General features: G+C 41.7%; 1 protein-coding gene across 1 annotated transcript; it reads right to left on the minus strand.

Moving 5' to 3' along the window:
• Nucleotides 1-2,757: 2,757 nt before the first annotated feature.
• COLEC12 (collectin sub-family member 12) lies at nucleotides 2,758-19,934 on the minus strand (the record flags this gene model as incomplete). The annotated part of the gene is made up of 8 exons (XM_010283663.1): nucleotides 2,758-2,890; nucleotides 4,114-4,259; nucleotides 5,984-6,093; nucleotides 6,876-7,012; nucleotides 7,448-7,936; nucleotides 9,377-10,423; nucleotides 12,922-13,020; nucleotides 19,812-19,934. Coding segments are annotated over 8 exons (2,171 nt in total), but the record flags the coding sequence as incomplete, so codon positions are not given.
• Between the last annotated feature and the right edge of the window lie 279 nt (nucleotides 19,935-20,213).

The raw sequence follows: 20,213 nt of genomic DNA on the forward strand, positions 1-20,213 counted from the left end.
GTTAGCCTGTCTCAGCCCACCTGGCTGCTCGGGCCGGATTTTATGGGTGACTGAGCACACCAGGCACGCACCTGCAGCATCCCTCCCCAGCCAGTTTTGCCCAACAAACAGCTACACTCTTTGCTTCAAACGTGTGAACAGAGAGCTTGAGCCCCGGCACCTTTCGTTTCGCGGTTAAAGGTGGATAATTACAGCATTATTATAGATAATTACAACCCACCATTGAAATTCACTTTGAAATGAGTATTTAATTCATAAACTTGTTGCATCCTTAAACTGTCCTTGTTCAGCGGTTATTTCCATGCTAAGGCCACCCAGCTGCCTATAGTTTAGCATAGCTGCTGTCCTAGTTTTCAACGAGCCAAGCAGCTATTGCTGACAGCCAGCCATTTCTGTAACCTTATGCAGGCATAAGTGCAGCTGTAGCTGTTGATGAAACCTCATTAGAGGGAGTGGAGGACACGAGATGATTCTTGGATCATCTCACGTCGCTACGTACCATCACTGCTGTTGCTGAAGGACGAGAAGGATGAAATTGGGGCGAGGAAACAGTACAGCTGGGGCTTACGCAGAGGGTTCTCATGAACTTCTTTTGAGGACAGAAGTCTATCACATCAGTGAAAAGTGGGAAGAATGTCGTTTAACATGGCAGATGCTCTGAATGGGTTTTTTTCACCTGAATAAGCCAATGTTCAAAACAAAGGTAGCAGTTGCTTCTAATTCAGCGTGGCTCTGCAAAGCTCCATTCACCAGGGTTTGTGAGGCTCTCTGGGCGTGCAAAGTAATAGTTTTGTACCTCATTATCCAAAAATAGCAGTTTGACATTATCTCCACAGGCACTGTATAAATATGTATGTAAACACTACAACGTCTATCTACACACAACTCCTAGGTACAGCATGACAGGGTGTATGGCAGAATCATGTTGTATTCAAAACCTGATGAAAAAGCCAAAAGAAAAGTCTCAGGAAATCCAAAATGTCTGGAGAAAAGCCCTGCCTCCAAGGTGGCGACACGTGGTTTCTGCAGCTGTAATACACAGACCTTTCGCTTTTAATTAAATGTACACAATTTTCACATTGTTCCTGTCTCATATCGAATACATACCACAGGACAGATTCCAAAATGTAACATTTAGTATATTTTCTTTTAAGAAAATTATAGTTAAAATTAAAAAATACTCCCCCCCCCAAATGAACACTGGAGGGAGTGTGGGATGTAAGAAAGCAGCAGGCTTTAACTGGTTGGTCTTAGGAACAATATTTGTAAACCTGAAGTACAAAATCTTGTCTCTTTCCAACAGAGCTGGAGTATTTCAACAAATTTATCTGCATTCAGCCGAGGTAAATGGCAGGTCAGGAGGCAACAGGAAAACATCTCTCCTTCCCAAGGAGCCAAAACAACTTCCTTTGTGGTGTAACGTGTGGCTGTGCAAAGATTATAAAAACTGGGAACTGAAACCAGAATTTCTGCTAATGAACTTTAACTGGTTGCTAATATTTTTAATTCCTGATAAGCAACACTGCTGCCTAGACAACGGCTCATGGGACCTGGGAGGAAACTGGCTGGGTGATGATATCATCTCATTAGCCACACTGCTTTCTGTTTTGCAGCATATTTTATTTTCTAGTTTGTTTGGGAGAGAAGTACTGGACCAAGAAAACAGAGAGATCAGTTTACAAAGCACTTTGGAGAAGTGCAAGTTGATTAGACTTTTCTGAGTATGGCATGTTTTTCTTACCAAATTTTGAAATCTGTCTTAAAAAGAAACATTCTTCAGCGTGTGCAGCTCCTTTGCTTCTGTTTTCATAAAATCCTTCATCTGGGCCTGACTTGCAATGTGGGTAGCACCTACTGGGGTAGAATGCCTCACAAGAAGGGAGAAGGAATGAAAACATTTCAAAATCATTCTAAAAACTCGAAGGTTTACTTCTGCGGCATTTTCTCATAAGCAGAAGGAAGGCAGGATGGCAGGCAGGCAGGTAGGCAGAAAAGAAGGAAGGAAAAGCTTTTATTAACATGGTCTTTGCATAGTACCCCAATGGAACACTGGCTGTGATGAGAGCTGTAATGAGTATCTAGTCCTCAGTCAACTTAATTGTTACACACGCAGACTAGACTGTGCATAATAAGGAAAAAACTATCTAAAATCTGCTTTACAAGTTATTTAACCAGAACAAATCATCTGGGAAAGTACAAATATTTCTAACTGGAAAAATATTTCTCTATAGCTGAGCTAGGCCTGACAGCAAACCTTAATGAATTATTAGTACCTTTGTTGTTTTCTTTGGCCCCTGTGCACTATATTTGTAAAAAAAGTCAGTAAAAAAGAGAACAATTGTAAAAAGCAAATATTTTGTACAAAAATACAAAGTTTTAAAAGCTCTTAAAAGTATATTCCATATTATTGATAAGAGTTGGACTATATATATATATTTATATAAAATCTATATATTCGTGTATCTGTATATTTTTCCTACATTTGGGACTTTAGCAAATGAAACGTACTGTTTAAACAGTTGCTTTATATGTTTTTCATATGTGTGACCAACAGTCTTACTCAGATTGACAGAAGGTATTTTCTCAGAAGACACAAGTTGCTTATGTATGTGGTTACTGGTTGGGAAGAAAATCTATAACAGAATTAGTCCAACGGTATTTCCTGATGCTGTGGGTTGAAAGGCCTCGAATAACTGCAGGATGCTGGAGAAGAGCTGCTGCTGAATTCCTTTATGTATTTAAACCAGTTTTCAGTGCTTGCTTTTGGTGTTTTTTTTTTTCAATTTTGGTAGGCAATGTTGCTCTCTCCCAGGATTTTCTTCTTTAAGTAAATTTCTGTAATGTGTAGGTATCTGTAAAGTCACAGCCTATTACACTCCAAATATTTGCCCTACAGTATGAGAGAAAAAGGAAAAACAAGGAGAAAAAAAATGTAAAAAACCTGTGAAGATTAAATGCATTTCCAAAAAGAAAACTTACAGAGCTCAAGGTAAGTTAAAAATTTAAGTGGACTCATATTCAGATCCTGTAAGTCCTGGAGGATAAATATTTGTAAACCATGAAGTTTTCCTAAAATAACAAATGTATGTCAGAAAATGAGGGCAAATCACATTGTTACTTACACACAGTCCTTCACTCTGGACACCCCAACAGAGATATATGCACACAAAGTTTATTCAGCACTTTGGTTTGCTTTGTTTTGTTTGGCGGGGGTGGGCATTTTTTGTGGATGGGTTGTAATTTTGGCTTTAGCTGATCTTTCCATCTGCCTTCACTGACATTCAGCCTACGTGCTTGCAACTGGAGCAGCCAGGCACCCTTGGCAAAGCAGTGTTCAAATAGGTTGTACGGAGGAGATAATGTTTCGGTCAGAGCCCCACCATGAACACAAATACCACCTAGCTCTGTGATGATGGGGCTGGGTTCTAAGCAGCCATGTGAACAACCTGCCCTCTGCCATTGCAGAAACGCCTGTGTGACCAGGAATAGATGCCCCGTGGCAATCACCTGGGTGACTGCTTGGCCACATTGGCACTTTATGAGTCCTTCACTCCAACTACAACAGATGAGTTGTTTATGGCCTGTGGACACAGCCTCAGCCCTATGGGACATCTCCTGGCAGCGGTGGGAATTTTAAGACCTCCTCAGCAGTCACCAAGTGCCTCCTGTTACACAAACTCTCAAAACAGAGTCCCTTTGGTTTTTGAAGGTTGGTCCCTGAGCCACCCTAAGGCCAGCTTTCCCCGCTGTGTGGCCACTGAGTCTATAAAAACAGCTTCCAGTGTGTCTAGGGTCTGGAGCACATGCCAAATCATTCCTGAAAGTTTAGGCATGTTTTAAGTCTGCAGGAGATGGTCAGGACGCAGAGCACACGACGGCTACAGCCAGGTTGGAGGCTGCTCTTTCACAGCGCGATAAATCCAGCATCTCTATCACACAGAGTATTAGAAAAGCGCATGTTGGGCTGGATCTGAGGAGAAGTGCTCCACATGTGAGCCCCCCTCTTCCTCAACAAGGCACAGCTGTAGCACCTAGCCTGGAATCTTCTACCCTCTAGCTGTGAAAAATTTACCATGGGTAGGGTGAGACAATCAAACCAAGCGCCTTGCTTACCCTTGTCCATGTCTTTTTCACAAATGAAATTGTTAACGTCTTCACAGTAGAAGTCATTCCAGAGCCCAGCATAGATCAACCCGGCGCAATCTTCCCCTGGCCCGTGCCCATGGCTCCAGTTATCAGGTTGCCCGGTTTTCCAGTTTCTTTCAACCAAAAAACAAGAGAGATGATTGCACAACGCAGCACACATGACAGTTTTTCACCGCAAGAAATTAACAAAAACATCATGAGATCTGTTCCGAGCGGGAAATACACGCTGAAACAAACAATACACGACTCTGGCTGGAAATGGAAAACAGATGTATTACAGAGAAGGGAATCTATTTGGCCTCCGTTTGCCAAAACTCAGAGACCTAAAATTAGACCAATGAACTTTATTTCAGTTTCTGGACGTACACGCACACAGAGCGGGAGCGGTCCCTGCTCCGTGTGCGTCGCTCCACGCCTGCAGAGCCGGCGCGCTGCGTTCCGGCCGGCAGACGGGACCGAGACGAGCCGGCAGGCTCACAAGAGCTGCCAAGATGGCAGCACCCTCGCTGCAAGGGCGCTCGGCCCTCTGAGCGCACCGAGGCGGGCCTCTGGGCAGGAGCCGTAAAGATTCACCTGTTTTACGGACCCGCGTTTGGATGGGAAGTGAATTTTTGGACTTAATAAGGAATGTACAAAGTATATATATACACATATCTTTTGCGATTATTAGCTTTGATGGTGAAACAACGCAGCGCATAAAAAACTTGCAGCAAGTGTTTCCTCATCCTGTTTTTATTTAACAAGTGAGAAATGCTTCCAACCTCGGGACTTAAAAGCTCTATTTTCCTGAAGAAACAGGTTGTTGAAGGGAGTTTGTGATTGCTGGCTGATACGGACCATTCTCAGCTAAAAAACACGCCTGCTTGAAAAAATACTCCTAAAAAACATGCGTCTGACCAGGCACCTGGGAGGACACACAGCTTTCCAGAAGAAATGAAATACTTTGAAAATCAGTAACTGACAGCTCTGAGGTTACGACAGGGCATCGAAAACCACGGTGTAGTGGAAACCTATTGAAAGCAGTGGCTGAAGTGGGAATCAGTCACGGTGCTGCCATAAAGAGAAAGAAAGATGAAAAAGGAGAGGGAGAAGAAGGGAAAAATATTATGGCTCATTCGAAATGCATGTGACTTTTTCCATGGTTCTCATCAAAACGAACACCAATGAGATCACAGCTAATAATTCCGTAACATCTGACTGACTGTAGCCTGTTTTTCTGGAGCACAGCATGCTCAGCTCTATAAAGTCTTTAGTCCATTCCTCAGTATTAAAAATTTGGGTGGTTGCAATCTGTTCCATTTAGGACAAATTAGGTGTAGCCCTCGGATTCCTGGAGAGCTGCCAATTTAGTTCTCAGCTGGCCAGAGCTTAGACACCCTCATTTCATGCGTTTTCCTTATGTTTAATGCTTTCCACTTGTATTTGGCCTTTATCTAAAGGCTGGTCATTTTTTATCAGAACGAGCACTCTATTTATAGCCAGTTGTAATGCAAATAAGGAAAATTCAAATCAAGACAGCAAAACTGTCCGTGCTTTCCATCTCAACTTTGTCATAAAAGTCAGGAGCAAATGTTTTGGCAAGAAACACTGTGCTATGTAGTTATGTGATTCTTTCATTCAGCATTCAGTTTTCTTCCTGGCAAGGAAAGAAAGCCTTGTGCATGGAGAGGGGAGAGAGAAAAAAACCAGTTCAACAGCACCCTCAGCAACGAATTATGTCATTGGCATCTACAACCCTCTGGATTCATTGGATAATTTCTAGATGCTGCTTTTAGAAGTGTCAGCAAAAGTGGTAGCATCTGCAGAAAATAAACACCATTGTTTTTTATTTACGTACGTGTAAACTGGTAAGGATCCATCCAGCCATCTCCATTCATTTTCCTTCTCTGAATCCGTTAGTCCAATCCAGAAGCTGCCTTTCCCAAAAATCTGCCTTTTTATCCATTGCTGTGGAAGAAAGATCTTAGTCCACAACAAACAGAGACAACCATCTTCAGAGCCAATAAGCTACTCTGGTTTCATGAGCATCTTTGTTATCAGAATAGGAAGAGCCAGAGAAATTTTTCTGAGCTGAAAATATGTTTCAGGAGTTGCCCTTGTGACCCCTTGCCCACATTAGAATCCAACGCAGTGTTTGCATGTGAGGTAGAGAGAGCTAGGCATGAAAATTAGGTTAACATAAAGTCGCAGCCAACATCTTATAGATGCAAACTGAAAAAAACCCAAAGATTAAGCAGTTGTGTCTTGATGTCCCCACTGCTATGTAGCCACCAAATAATTATGTTGAACAGTAGTAAAAGTATAGCCAGATTTATGTTTCCATTAAAAAAATTTTGGGTCACAGTAGTCTTAGGCTGTACGTATTAAATCAGAGAATTTAAAACTAAATTATATTCACCGCTGCAAAAAATACATTTTGGATAATATGCAAGGCATAATGGACTCCATCCTTAAAGGTTCCAAACTCCTACAATTCTTTCCAGCCTTTCTTGGCTGCTCTGTGCCCACCACCTTCAGGGTCAGCACCAGCTCTGCTCACACTGCTCTTCTGCACGTGGAGAAGCTGCTGAGCAGGCAGAGGGTAGACAAAATGCTAACTGGAGTCAGTCACTGTGTCTGCTTCACTATATGAATTAACGATGCTCTCAGCTTCCCACTTGCCTTGTGGCTTCCACGTGTTAAATAACTTCAAACTATCTCCTTGAAAAACAGAAAGAGAAGGTAATTACCTGCTCCTCTTTGTTGTTTATGATAACCAAGCGTGATGCCTTCTCTTCACAGAATAACTTTGCCTCTTCAAAAATTTCTCTTTCAATTGAAAAGTAGTAGCACTTTTCTGTATAGTTCTTCCAATGAGGAGAACAACCTGTCATGTGAATTTTTTTGGTGTTAAACCAAAATAATTACTGATAAATCAACAAGCCAGTGGCAACTTTCTGCATAGGACCAGTAACAACTGGAGGATCCCATACCCATCTACAGCATGCTGCCATCTAACACACTTAAAAGGATTTACTTAGCAGGATCCTGACTCTGTGAAATCAAGACTGAACCGTGTGGTCAAGGAGATTTTTTGTTACTCATGCTACTGCCACTGGAAACACGAACTTAAATCAGTTTCAGGTCATCAGAAGAAAGACCAACAGGTATGGCTTCACTTAACAGGGCTCTTTGTGATACATCCCAGAGATTTAGTCTAAGGTAGCAGAGGTTATTTGGGCCAGTAGCCAAGTGGTGAGCACCCCCTGCTAGATGTACTCGTGTCTCAGTAAAAGATGCACGCGGTGTGTTGATAGCTTACCATTAGCCTCAGGCACTGACGTAGGTTCACTTTGTAGTGCCATTGGCATCCCTGGACCTGGCGGCCCTGGTAGGCCAGGTGGGCCCTTTGGGCCAGGCAGCCCAGGGACTCCAGGTAGCCCAGGTAGTCCTCGAGGTCCTGGTACCCCTGGCTCTCCCACAGTTCCTTGCAGTCCTTGAAATCCTGGTGGGCCTTGTGGCCCAGGTGGACCATCTTTGCCTTGTGGACCTGGTGGCCCCGGGTCTCCGCTTGGTCCAGGCAAACCCGTCTTGCCAGGCGAACCTCTCTGACCTTTGGAGCCAGGCGATCCTCTTGAACCTTTCCCTCCTTTTTCTCCTGGTGGCCCAGTTGGCCCAGGTGGGCCCTTCTCACCTGCAGGTCCTGGTGGTCCGGGCTCTCCTTTCTCTCCTTTTTGTCCTTTTAGGCCAGTGGGGCCAAGAGGACCTTGAGGGCCTCTGTCACCTTTGGGTCCCCTTGGACCAGGAGGGCCTGAAACAATGTAAGCATGCAAAGTGGGGATACAGACGGAAAACAAAACAAAAACCCCACGTGGGGTCTTTGTTTAATATCTCTCAGACCAGCAACACTGGATATTCAGCACTGTGAAAACCGGGCTAACAGCTACTTCGAGCAGCACTTGCAAAAGTACGTCTGCTTCTCAGCCGCTATATACCATTGCTCTTTCCTCAGCCTCCATGAAGTACAGGATACAGAAGAAAATAATCTGATGCACCTTGTCCTGTGAACTAGACAGTGACACCATGCCCCAGGTGACCAGCCGAGGTGCCAATCCCTGCAAGACACGTGCCGGGCTGTTGATGCGCAGAGTCCTGCGTGTTGATGCTCCCGTCTCCTCACTCTGCTACGCTCCCTTTTCCTTCTAGCCCCAACTCTCTGCTCTTAGACTACAGGACTCTTTCTCCTGCAATGGCCATGTTTGCTGGTCTGTCAATAATGGGTTGTCAAAAAGAGATAAAATGATGGAAAGCAAGCAATAGGCCAATTGTGAGAAAGACCAGAAGTCCTAGGTGCGAACTGGCCGGCTATAACAGGAAAGAGGACAATACACAAGATAGGAAATGGCAATGTTGTGACAGCAATAAACAACAACATCATTTTGGACTCTGATGATGGATGAGCAAATGCCTTGCCAATACCTGCCCCTACCACCAGCCAATCTATGTCTTTTAAACTCCTCCAGAGATACATTCCTAAACCAGGGTCATTTAGGCTTGGTTGAAATGAGAAAGGTTACAGTTACTGACATGTAATCTTGGCTCTACTTCAGCCTTAGTTTATTTGGAGCGATAGATTTATATTTGCGATTAGAGTTTTAGGCCTGACTGGTTCACATCAGGTTGGAAATATGAGTGTTCTTTTCATTTGGTATAATACTTGGCTGGGAGAAACCTCCTAAACCTGATGCTATTTATTTCTGGAGAAAATGAAATATCCCAGGATTAAAAACTAAGCAAAGTAGGATGTTTTCTGGCAGACTAACAACTGGCTTAAAGTGAAATAGCAACTTGTTTTTCAGTAAGGGTGGACCTTTCTGGGAATAGTCCAACGTATATTTTTTAGCCATTTCCTCCTTAGCAGGGATTGGTTTCTTGAGGTTCCACACCTTCACTAGCTTATTTTAGGAACTAAATCAAAAGCAGATCCGGTCAGTCAGTCAGTCAGTCAGAACAAAATTTTGCTAAGTCAGAACCTTCTTTCATAACGTCTCCATTCTAGGTATGTAAAGAACACATAGGAAAATTAGTAAGGAAAATTCAAGCTACATTTACATTTTCAAAGTTTAGGAATATATGATGAAAAACCCCAGGACTCTGTACCAGCATGCGCTAACTTCCACAGTACTAAAGAAGTAATGCAAGCAGGAATTCGGCATAGACCATTATAGGCATCACTAGGGAAGCTGCATACCTTGTAAGATAGTGAAGTTCTTGATGAGCTGGCCATGTTTGGAATCTACAAGTTTCATTTCTTCCATGATTACCGACAAATTGGCAACTTCAACATCTAACCTTGACCTCATCAAATCCTGTTGCACCTTGAGAGATGCAGAGTCTAAGCGAATATTGGCTAGTGTGCTGTTCATAAAAATCAGCTCATCTGAGTGTTTACTTAAGGTGTCTGTACAAGTTGTCCTGACCTCATTGAGATTGCTAGTCAGTGTCCGTAGATGATGAGCAGTGTAGCTGATGTTGCTAATGATGTTGACTATGTCAGTTTCAAAGACCTGGAACCTCTCTTCTAGCTGGTTGAATTTGGCAGAAGTTCTGTTTTCATACTCTTTATGCTGTTCCTGGAGATCCTTTAGATTTTGTTCGTTGGCTTGGGCAATCGTGGTGATGTTCTCCATTTGCCCACTGAAGGAGCTGAGCTGATTGTTCATGTCTTCAAGTGTATCATTGTTAGCTTTTGCCAATGCTGAGTTGTTGGCGGCCAAAGTCTGTAAATTTTGTACTTTCTCCTTAAGCCAGTCAGTGTCCTTCCGGGCTTGAAGGACAACCTGCTGCAGATTTTGAAAGTCATTCTTGATTCTTAGAATAGCCAAGCTTGTATCTTCCATTGACTTCTGAAGGACACTGATAAGATTTCTTTGCTGTATTTGTGTCAGGTTTAAGTTGTTCAGGTTCATGATAACCACATTATGAGAATGCACTTGGTTTTGCAAGTTTGTTTGGATATTACTTGTGTCTTGTTGAAGATTGTTGATGTAGCCAGTATATGCCTGAAGAGTCTTATTGACACTGATGATCATGAAAGAATTGCTATCTAAGGCACTTCTCATTTGGCTCTGTCTATCATCTAACACATTTCCAGACTCTTGCAGCTTCTCCAGTGTGTCTTTGTTTCTGGTAGTTTTCTCTGCAATGTCATGAAGCTGCTGACGAAGAGCCAGAATGTCAGACCTGAAGCTAGACAGTTCAGTGTTTGTATTCATGGCTTTTTGTCCAGCTTGGTCATCTGTTGTATAGGAAAAAAAATTGAAAGGCTTTAGGATGAGTTTTTTAAAACACACTGTAAAAAAGCACAGTCTATTTTAAGTACAATCAAGCTGTCAAAATGTTCTGTCAATAGAATTTCTATGCTATATATTCCAGAAAAAAGAAACCACTAAGGAAAGTTCTGCCACTAGACAGAGAAAAAATCAGAGATGAAGACCTTGTGTCTTGCTGAGGAGAAAATGGTGATCCTGTTGTCATATACAGGAAAAACTACCATTAGAAACTGATGAATATATGCAGTCAAGTACTGTTTGTATTCTCAATGAAAACTCAATGGAAAGCAGAATTCAAAATATTGAAGACGTATCAGTAAAGTTTATGTTTTGAAATTACAACTGGCTATTGCTGAAAGCTCAGAGGTAAATTTTCTTCTGTTCACATTTTCTTCCTCCTTTCCTGGCAGGTGGAATATCCTCATTGTGATTTAGTACATATAATTTGATTTTTTAAGATCTTGGGTTTAGTTTTAAAAAAGTTCTAATATCTATTTTAAAACAATCTTGGTTAGAGACAAAAGCTTTGCCAAGCAGGCTGCTCCAGATGTGATGGGATATGATGTATTTCTGTTTTCTCTCTAATGTGCTGCTATTGCTTTTAATGACATTTATTTTGCTGTTGTTGTTTCCTCATGTTCTCTGTTTTAGGAAGGCAAAACCTTTAATCTTAGAGGATCATCTCTGCTCTTGCTTAACACTGCCCTACAGTGTACTTCTGGGAGCTTGCCTGAATATGATTAAGCTTTTGAGGCTGCACAGCTCATCAGCCAGGACATGGAAACCAAGGAAATAAGCAGTCAACACTCACTTTCAGGGAAGATTCCCTTTCTTGACCTCAATCACTTCTCTCTCCTACACGCAGTGCATATATTTTTGTTCTCATCTAAGTGTAGCTACATTTATGAATTATGCAGTCCGAAGTCCATCATTTCAGATGACTCCAAGAGAGGGCAGAATGGTTTTCATAAACTACAGTGAATACAGCTGTGTGTGGAGCTTTCTTCTGGGGTGTTTGAATGAGTCATGATAGCAAACATCAAATGGTGGCTTCTGAGACTTCAGTCTGAAGTGTTTACAGTCTTTCGTGGATGGACATCTTCCCGAACACAGCTTCTCTCCCTGCCACTTGTCTCACTCCAGGATCTTCTCAGCTCTGCCTCTGTGTTTACCTCTCCGCTATAGCTCAAATGATATTGTGTTCCTCACACAGCTCTGACAACTGCCAGGTCCACATACAGCTAATCCCTGAAGGCCTGTCTTTCATTCACCACATGCTGTTATCCCTCTGGCCCTACAGCAGTTCTCTTACCTTTATGCCTCCCACACAGATTGCCCCATAACTTTTTTAACTTCCTCCATGGCAAGTCCACTTAAATGGGAATTGATGGTCCTGAGCATCTCACTGGCCATCCATTCAGCAGCGGGTAAAAATGTGTGGGTGTAAACTGAATCACAGGAGCTTCAAGTCATGACAAATTTAATCAGCAGAATAACCCAAAAGGTTGCATGTGCTTTAGGGTGTAACATTTACTTCTGTATATGTATCAGCAAAAGTACATGCCACTGAATTATCCTATGTCTTTGAACTAAATGTAGTGTGCAAATACTTCAGAATCCGGCTATGTTTTGAGGGGAAAAATTGTAAAAATTTATGATCAAGATGCAAGCAAGTAATTTTTCCTAGAAATATATATCACAATATATGGTTTATGAAGGTAAACAAGATTTATGAGTGTATGTGTATATTAATATTTATATAAAACCTAATTATAAAAACTGTAAGTCTATGTATATATAAACTGATAATAACCAGCTCTGCTTTCTTTCCAAACAAGGAAGAAAGGTAGAAATGTACACTTAGTGAGTAGAACCCCTATCCATGATCTTTTTCCATCTTCCTGCAAGTTGAGAACTGTGATAGGACTCTGGAGACCTGAACTCACAACAACCTTGTGGCCTGTATTCCCTGAGATTATTAAGAAACATTTCATGGAAGTAATCAACTTGCCTCAGACATAAGAGTTTTGAACGGCTGACTATTTTTGTACCCCTTAAAATGGTCTTCAGTTTTGAATCTTAATTGCTAAAACAGCATCAAGATGACTGGTGACATTTTATGCAGAATTTTATGTAGCTGTGGAACAGCTTCTGCTATGTTTTATGTCTCCATCTCGGAGAAGACTCTCCTGAGGACAACCTTTAAGTGTCTGATTATTTTAGTATAATTGATTTCAGAGTGACTTCAGTGGGAACTGTAAATATTGAAGTATGCTTAAAATGCTGTCCTAAGTAGAGCTGATCTTAACCATTTTTAAGTGCTTTCCCAAGTACTTCAGAAATTGGAATAGAAACGCTGTATCTTGTCATAGCCAGATATTTTTCAAGCAAATTTCCTGCCACTATCTGCCAGGGGACACCCCAAAGCCGTAATACAAAGGGGCTTCGCTTGTGTGTAGATTACCTAATTTCTTCAGACCACTCTCCACCTCTGTAAGCTTTTCTGTATATCTTCTGTGGGATGTTTCCAGGCCACCTGTCACATTGTCCATTTTTTCTACAACTAGGGGAAAGAGAACCATATGTTATGAAAAGAAGAAAAGTGAAATTATGAAAAAAGTCTAGTAAACAATAAAGCAAACCAAAAGAACACCACTAGCATCAAACATGAAAAAACCCACACCTTAAAACTGCCTTGCACACTGGTAGACTCTGCTGTTGCTCTGTGAAATGTTGGAAGGATGAACTCCTATCTGCTGGTGGGACTCAGCATTCTTACACTTCTTCAGTCTGCCAACAGTCCCTAAACATTTCTTTGCTCATGAGCAATCTCTGTCCTGCATGAGGAAATCCCTCTTTGTGGGTTTTCCTCACGAACCAAGTCCTTTTAACACTATTTCCATGCTCCAAGCACACTGCTGTGTGGCAAAGGCAGACTGATTGCTAAAGGCTCAAACGTATGAGAGGAGACTTCCTTTTATTTTGCTATTAGCCATTTCTCCTTAAAAAGAACTTTTTTTTTTTCTGTGCCTTTTAATCCTTAAAAATTGCCACCTGGCTAGCAAACCTTGGTCTGAGATAGCAATTTGAAGATGCAATTACTAAATGTTTTGGGAATCAACATTTAAATATCTTGATAATGATACAGATCACTCAGAATGGTCTTGAAACCATTCTGCCTCATTAAGATTGAAAGGATAGTCACTCAGCAAGTGCAGATTTATGTCTGATGTGCTCTTTATTTTGTAATGCCGCAGTCATTTTCTTGTCACTGAGACAATCTGATTTGATGAAATCGATATGGAAATGGAAAAAGCAGAGCAACAAATAAAAAGCCTGGGGTGGCTTCCAGTGGCAAAAATGTGAAATGCTTGCAAGGTTAGAGGCAGCCTTCAGCTTCCACACCAAACCTTGTCTAATAGGCTTTTGCATTCAAGCCACAATGAGGCACAGAGATTTGTTCTCATCATGAGATTATTTAGCCCTTTTGCTACACTGGGAGCAGAATGGGTCTGAACCAACCCTGGGGAGGCTACACAAGTTATTGTGCCAGCCTCCACTTCAAACAGAAGAAATAAGGTGCTTCCCATGTCTCGAGATAGTGAAGCCAATTCTGTAAACCTGTTTGGGTAGAGGGTACTGCCAACTCTGTCTGTGAGAGAATCTGCAGCTAGGATATAGCCTCTTAGAAGTTGTTGCTATGTAAAGATTTGGGGTTTTTACTAGAAGTGGAAATTTAGCAGATCTTTTGCTGCTCATGACCAACCACAAGAATCCCAGGCCTTTAAAGTGTAGTCCACCACATGCTCTTTCTTTACTAACTTTTGCCCTTGTTTTTCTGGGTACCACAGTTACACAGCAGGCTTTTATTCCTTCCCCAAAACCAACAGGAGAAAAAGCAGACCAAGATTACAGCTGGTGCAACTGCTCTGAGGTGAATGGGGTTACGACAGAGAAAAAATCTCAAAGTTTTCAGAGAGACCAGACACCCTTTGGTGAACTACCTGCTTGCTCCTTTCTGTACTGCTAACAAGACAGAGACTCTACTGGGTGTGCAAAGGTAAAGCCAGAGTGCAGCTTTCTGTATTTGAGATGATGGCACATGGCTTGCTCAACACGAGATCCCGGCTACAATAATGGCTTTGTTTTTTCAGGAGGACCATTGCTCAACACCCTTTACTTTTGAAGGCATTTTTTCCGACAATATAGCGCTAATGTTTCACTGGTTCTTCTGCCCCTTAAAGTTACTTGCCACAAAGCTGTATACCATTTTTCCTAAATGAAGCCAGAGTTGCTTCTCTGCTTGTCCTGCACAACTGTCTTCCAGGCTGGAGCCCAGCTCAGCAAAGGTCCTTCAGTTACTTCTCACACTCCACTCATGCATGTATACACCTATGTATCACATGCAGTGAGTGTGGGAAACATTCCTGGCTTTTCCTTCTGGCTAGTTCTAGGCAGCTCCTTGTTCAGGCTGTGGTGTTCTGCTGTGTTTATGGGTCATCACTCTGAAGGACATGGCTTACTCCAGACGCTTAGACAGCACCTTGTGAAAGCATCTGAATTTAAAAAGCAGGCCTCCTCCAAGTGTTTCTGCTGGACCTGTGCCTTGACTAGCAATGTCACATCACCTATGGGTCTTGTTAATTCAGTTTTAGTGCAATATTCACCTGTTTTCTCCAGTTATGCAATATACTTTAAGTTAGCAAATGGATATATATTATCAATAATGAAAGGAAAATGTAGTTTCTTCCTTTTGCTGTTCAGATGAATGCCAGTTAGTACTTCAGATCTGAAGTTTGTAAAACTGAGATTTTATACTGTCCTATATCAACAAGAATGTTTTCATGGTTGAATGAAATCTAACACTGGAAACTTGGGTTAAAATATTCCCCTGAAGAGTCCAAAGCAAATAAAAATAGTAGAAATCCTATCAATATATAGTAGCCTGTGCTGGCAGTTAGATGAGATGGGATGGAATTAAAGATACAACAGTGTATGGTATTTTCATTGCTGAAAGTAAAAAAAGAAACCCATTCCACACTAAAAAGACCAAAGCTGGTCTGTAGCTATGGACAGTCTTTGTGTGGAACAGTCCACAAATTTGTTGAAGCAGGACTTTAATCAGAAGCCTTACTGGTATTATTGACAACTGGCCACGATATGTGGGGAAGAGTGTGCCTGGACTGTGCCTGAAAGACGACCGATGAGTGCCGTTAAAAGGTCTTTTGGTCCCAGCTGCATGTCTCCTACAGAAACTAATAGCTTCTAATTCTAGTGTGTAACTGGATGCCAGACAGCAGCCCTGGATCGGGAGGGCTGACATGACTTTTAGCTGGAAGATGCTGGTTTAGAGAGGCTGAAAAGAGAAGGTATTGATCAATACACAAGGTATTGATTTTTGTCTATTTGACACTAAACTGGTGATGACTTACTCAGAGTAACTGATGCGAAGTGCAGAATTAGCTAAATCAGGCAAACCATTTCCTTTATTTTAATTCTGTTTCCCCTCAGAGGGCAAGTTAGCACTGCTGTGTGAAGCATAGAGAGAAGTCAGAGCCAAGTTCAAAGCACCCAGCTCCAGCAGCAGAAACAGTGGAAGTCTCTGCAAACGTGAACTGCGGGGTTAGCTCAAGGATTCCCAGTGATGCAAGCTAAGCTGAATTTTGTCATCCCATAAATAAACCAATGCATATATTTGCTTTGTACAGGGGCAGAATCTTATCCTCCATGGTCAAACAAATCATGGGCCTGGGGGACTTGATCTCCTGCCCAGACCCCTTCCCCAAGCGAGTTGTAGCTTCTTTACTTTCTTGCTACTGCCCTGCAAGTGGAAAGGAAGAACTCTGGGGAGAACAAGTAGAGCACTGTGGCCAAAGTAGGTTTTGTTGCTCTTGCTGTCAAAAGGGGTCATATGGGCAGATGTCCTATTATTGGGAATGCCTTTCCTCCCTAGCAGTAGCTCCCACTGCCATCTCTGGATGGAGTCTTCAGTGGTAGGTGAGCATGTGGAGCACTCTCAGGAGTGGAAGTCAACGTCTGGGAAGTACCCCGGGCTTGAACAGTCACTTCACACCTTCTCCAGAAAAAGGCAAAGGCAAACCAGGCAAACCAGCCGTAATATCCCTTATGAAGGCCACTCTGCTGCTCCCAAGAGTCTGCTGTTCTCAAAAATGCGAAGTCTGTCTATGCCTTAAGCTTGCTTTTGGACAGCTTCACCTTAATTCTCATCTCGGTCATATCTTTCTACATTGTCATCTCACTTTCTGACAAGGTCACTGTGGAAAATGTAGTAAAGACCCTCCAAAAGAAGCCAAAATTTTAAGTAGTTGCTGACCAGAACAGCGAGGACTGTCTGCATCTGAGCCACTATTTCAAAAGCAGGGACAAAATGTACCATCTCACCAGGGCGTGTTGGCCATAGGTAATGGCAGGCAAATGCTGTCTGGGAGACAGATAAAAGAAGTAGATGAAAGTCACAGTGCGCATTAGTCAAGAAGCTTAAAAACAACAACTGACCAGACAGTGAGAACTTCCAGAAGTTCAAGCTCTGAGCATGCTAGCTTCCCTCACTGCAGTGAGTCACAGGAAGATCATTCACCTTCAACAGGCTAATGTGACAGTGGTTGGTGCCAGAAAAATCATAACTTTGTATTTTGCTTTTAATTTAAGAAAGTATGCGTAAAAAATTACAGATTACTTTATTAATGTTTTTAACAATAATTTAATATGTCTTCTCAAAGTAAACAAATAGTAAACTCGGCTTGTTATTCCTTCATGACCGTGATGTTTAATTCATGTTTTGGTTTCAGGTTTCTCTAACCTACTATGTAATTTTTACCACTAGTTTGGAGGTTTGTTCTATGTTGACTTTGCCTCCCATTGAGTTATTTTTTTGCCTGCCATATTTAATCCACTGATTAGTAGTTTTAACATTTTAAATCACAAAGGATATCTAAATACCATGTAGGAAATGAAAGTTTTAAAAGTAGTTTTGGGCTTTATAAACATAAGTGTGGGAGGCAAATTTAATGGAAACTTAGCTAGGAGAGTGAAATAACCCCTGATGCCAGCAGAATTCCTTCTTTCGGTGTAATATTGCAATAAAAAAGACAAGCCAAACTTTGATGCAGAGAGGAGAGTTCAAGAGCTCTATAAAATTTTATTTTGAGTTTTGTTCTTCCTTTAAGGCCTCATTCCTTCCCAACGAACAAAAATATTGCAATAATTTCTTTGAATATATATCGTCAGCTGGGATTTTGTCTAACTCATGTTTTCCCTGCAAATTAGTGCTTAGGCACTGTGGAGCTGAAGCTCGTAAGCTGCAAGTACAAAGGGCAAGATTGACGCTTGACGTATGACCATGTGCTGCTTGGCAGTACAGAAAGGATGCCTTGGACTAAACAGGATTTTTTTCCAGCATATGCTTGTTTCCCTTGGCAGTCTGGTGGAGCAGTCACCAAGTCAGTGAACGGTGGAGCAGTGGCCACCAAGATGTCTTAAGGTCTGTGAGCAAGATGTGCGTTATCCACCTTCCTATAATATTTTGCCTGTTTTTTTGTGGGAGAGGAAATTCTTTTGTCCTTGCCCCAGATAAATGTGGCTTGGTACTGCTATGACAGAAAGACTAGTCCTCGGTCAGGCCCCAATTACTACTCAGTACAAGAAGGAGGTTTAGAAATGAGTATAGCAAAGACGGGGCCTCAAGATGAGAGCAAAGCCTGGGGAAAAGACAGTGCTAGAGGCCCCCATGGAGAAAGACGCTTGAAAACTGTGGGTTGAAATGAGGAAGAGAAACTCCCTCTCCCAAAGAGACCATTTGGACAGTTTCCTTATTGCTATTGCTTCCTATACACACAAACTTTTGCCAAAGCAAGATACAGAGCAATGGTTCCTCCAACTTGAAATGCTGTTTCTGATGCCAAGTGAGGTCTGAGTCTTCTGGTGAGCCCCAGAACTGATGGCCTCATATAAAACTCTCATGAGGAAGGTTCTGCTAAATCCCAGGCATTTAGTGGCTGGGTTATAGCCCTGAAGGATCCCATCCTCATCTGCTGTAAGCAGAACTCTGCAGATATATATCTGCAAAAGGCATAAGTTTCTCCTCTCCTAGTCCATATAACCAAATGATCTTATCTTTATAGAACAAGAACAAGTTTTTAAATTCAGGAAAGTTTTCTTTTCCCCTCAGAATCTGACTTGCAGAGACCATTTACACATTCTTCAGGAGAATGTCTGACCTATTACATATGTACTGCATTTCTTTACATTTGATTTTAATTTGCCACATTCCATGTTTTTTAATGAAAAAGGAATACCTACGTGTCTCTATCTGTCCTTCACATTGTCTCATCTCCCTGGCTAAATCTTCCATCTAAACCAAGCAGTTTTAATTTTCTTCCCACTCAAAACTGTACCAAATCCTCTTAAATAAGTATTTATCCCTTTCTATTTCTACAATTTCCTTTTTGTTCGCTGGCAAAGGACCAGAGATGATGTCAGCTCTGCTATGAGCACAGCTGTTGGCAGCACAGGACGCACTGCATGTTAATCACATGAATATTTACCCAGCTTCTTGGAGGGGTTTTGAAGCTGCTCTCAGAGCCATACTCAAGCAGCTAGTTTAAAGCTAGCTTGGTTTTCTCCGCAAAATGCTGCAGTGTCCTGTTATAATACAATGATGTTATTCACTTCCTTTTTCTTACCAGAACCTCATGTCTTATTTATTTAACTTATTATAGCTGTGACTGCACAACCAGCAAACGTCTACATCACTCGATTTGTAGGAATGCCTAAGTGGCTACAGTTAATTAGTGTGAGAATGTATGGGAATTTTAAGCCGTGCTTTCCTGTATTGCCCTACCCGTGACTTGCACAAATGAAATCTTCTCCATTTCTGGGTTGCCCAACTACCAGAATTGCTGAAATTACTGTCAAAAGCATCTAAGCATCTTTATTAATCAAAATAACTGTAGATACCTCAGTACACTGGCACCTCCTGGTTCAATCTTTCTTCCAGATATTTCAAAGTAATATGGATCCTACACTTTGTTCCTGTGATAAACATTATATTAGTTAAGACTATTCCTGGCTCCCATTAAGAAGGACATTTATTCTGGAAAGGTTCGACATGTGTAAAAAAGCTCAGTGAAATCAAGGTATAGTACGTTTTACAGAGCTTTGAGCCTTCCAGTTAGTACTCCTTTGTGGTGGAAAAATGATCATGTGTGTACAACAAACAACATTGCCAAGGTATTGATATTTAAGATAAAAATATGATAAATCCCCCATCTAACATGTGGAAATACGCTTGGATGCTTGGCTGAAAGTGAAGAGTTGCACTTGACGCATACATACCTTTGTATCCCAGAATGGCTACTGTGATTGTTAACAGAGCACATAAAATATACAATAAGATGATGGAAAACTTCAGTGCCCAGTTATTTTTACATTTGGTACATTGCGTGCCCTCTTGAATACCTGCAAAAGAAGATTTTAAGAATTTTAAAACAACGGTGAAGTACACATTGCTGGTTTTATCTCCCCATTTCCTCTCCTCCATTTTCTAAAGAACAAATTATTTATGTAAGCAGATGATATATGGGTCATATATATAGGCCTATCTGCCTATTCTGCTAGGATAGCCTCCGCAGTTGTTAAAGCATCAGCTTAGTGATATGATGACTTTGGGATTTTAGTGTGTGGAAGAGAAGTAGGTTCTGCTTCACTGGAAAACCTGTGGCTTTCCTGAGAGACAGG

This window comes from Phaethon lepturus, unplaced genomic scaffold, assembly GCF_000687285.1.
Source record: "Phaethon lepturus isolate BGI_N335 unplaced genomic scaffold, ASM68728v1 scaffold9103, whole genome shotgun sequence".
Lineage (NCBI taxonomy): Eukaryota > Metazoa > Chordata > Aves > Phaethontiformes > Phaethontidae > Phaethon > Phaethon lepturus.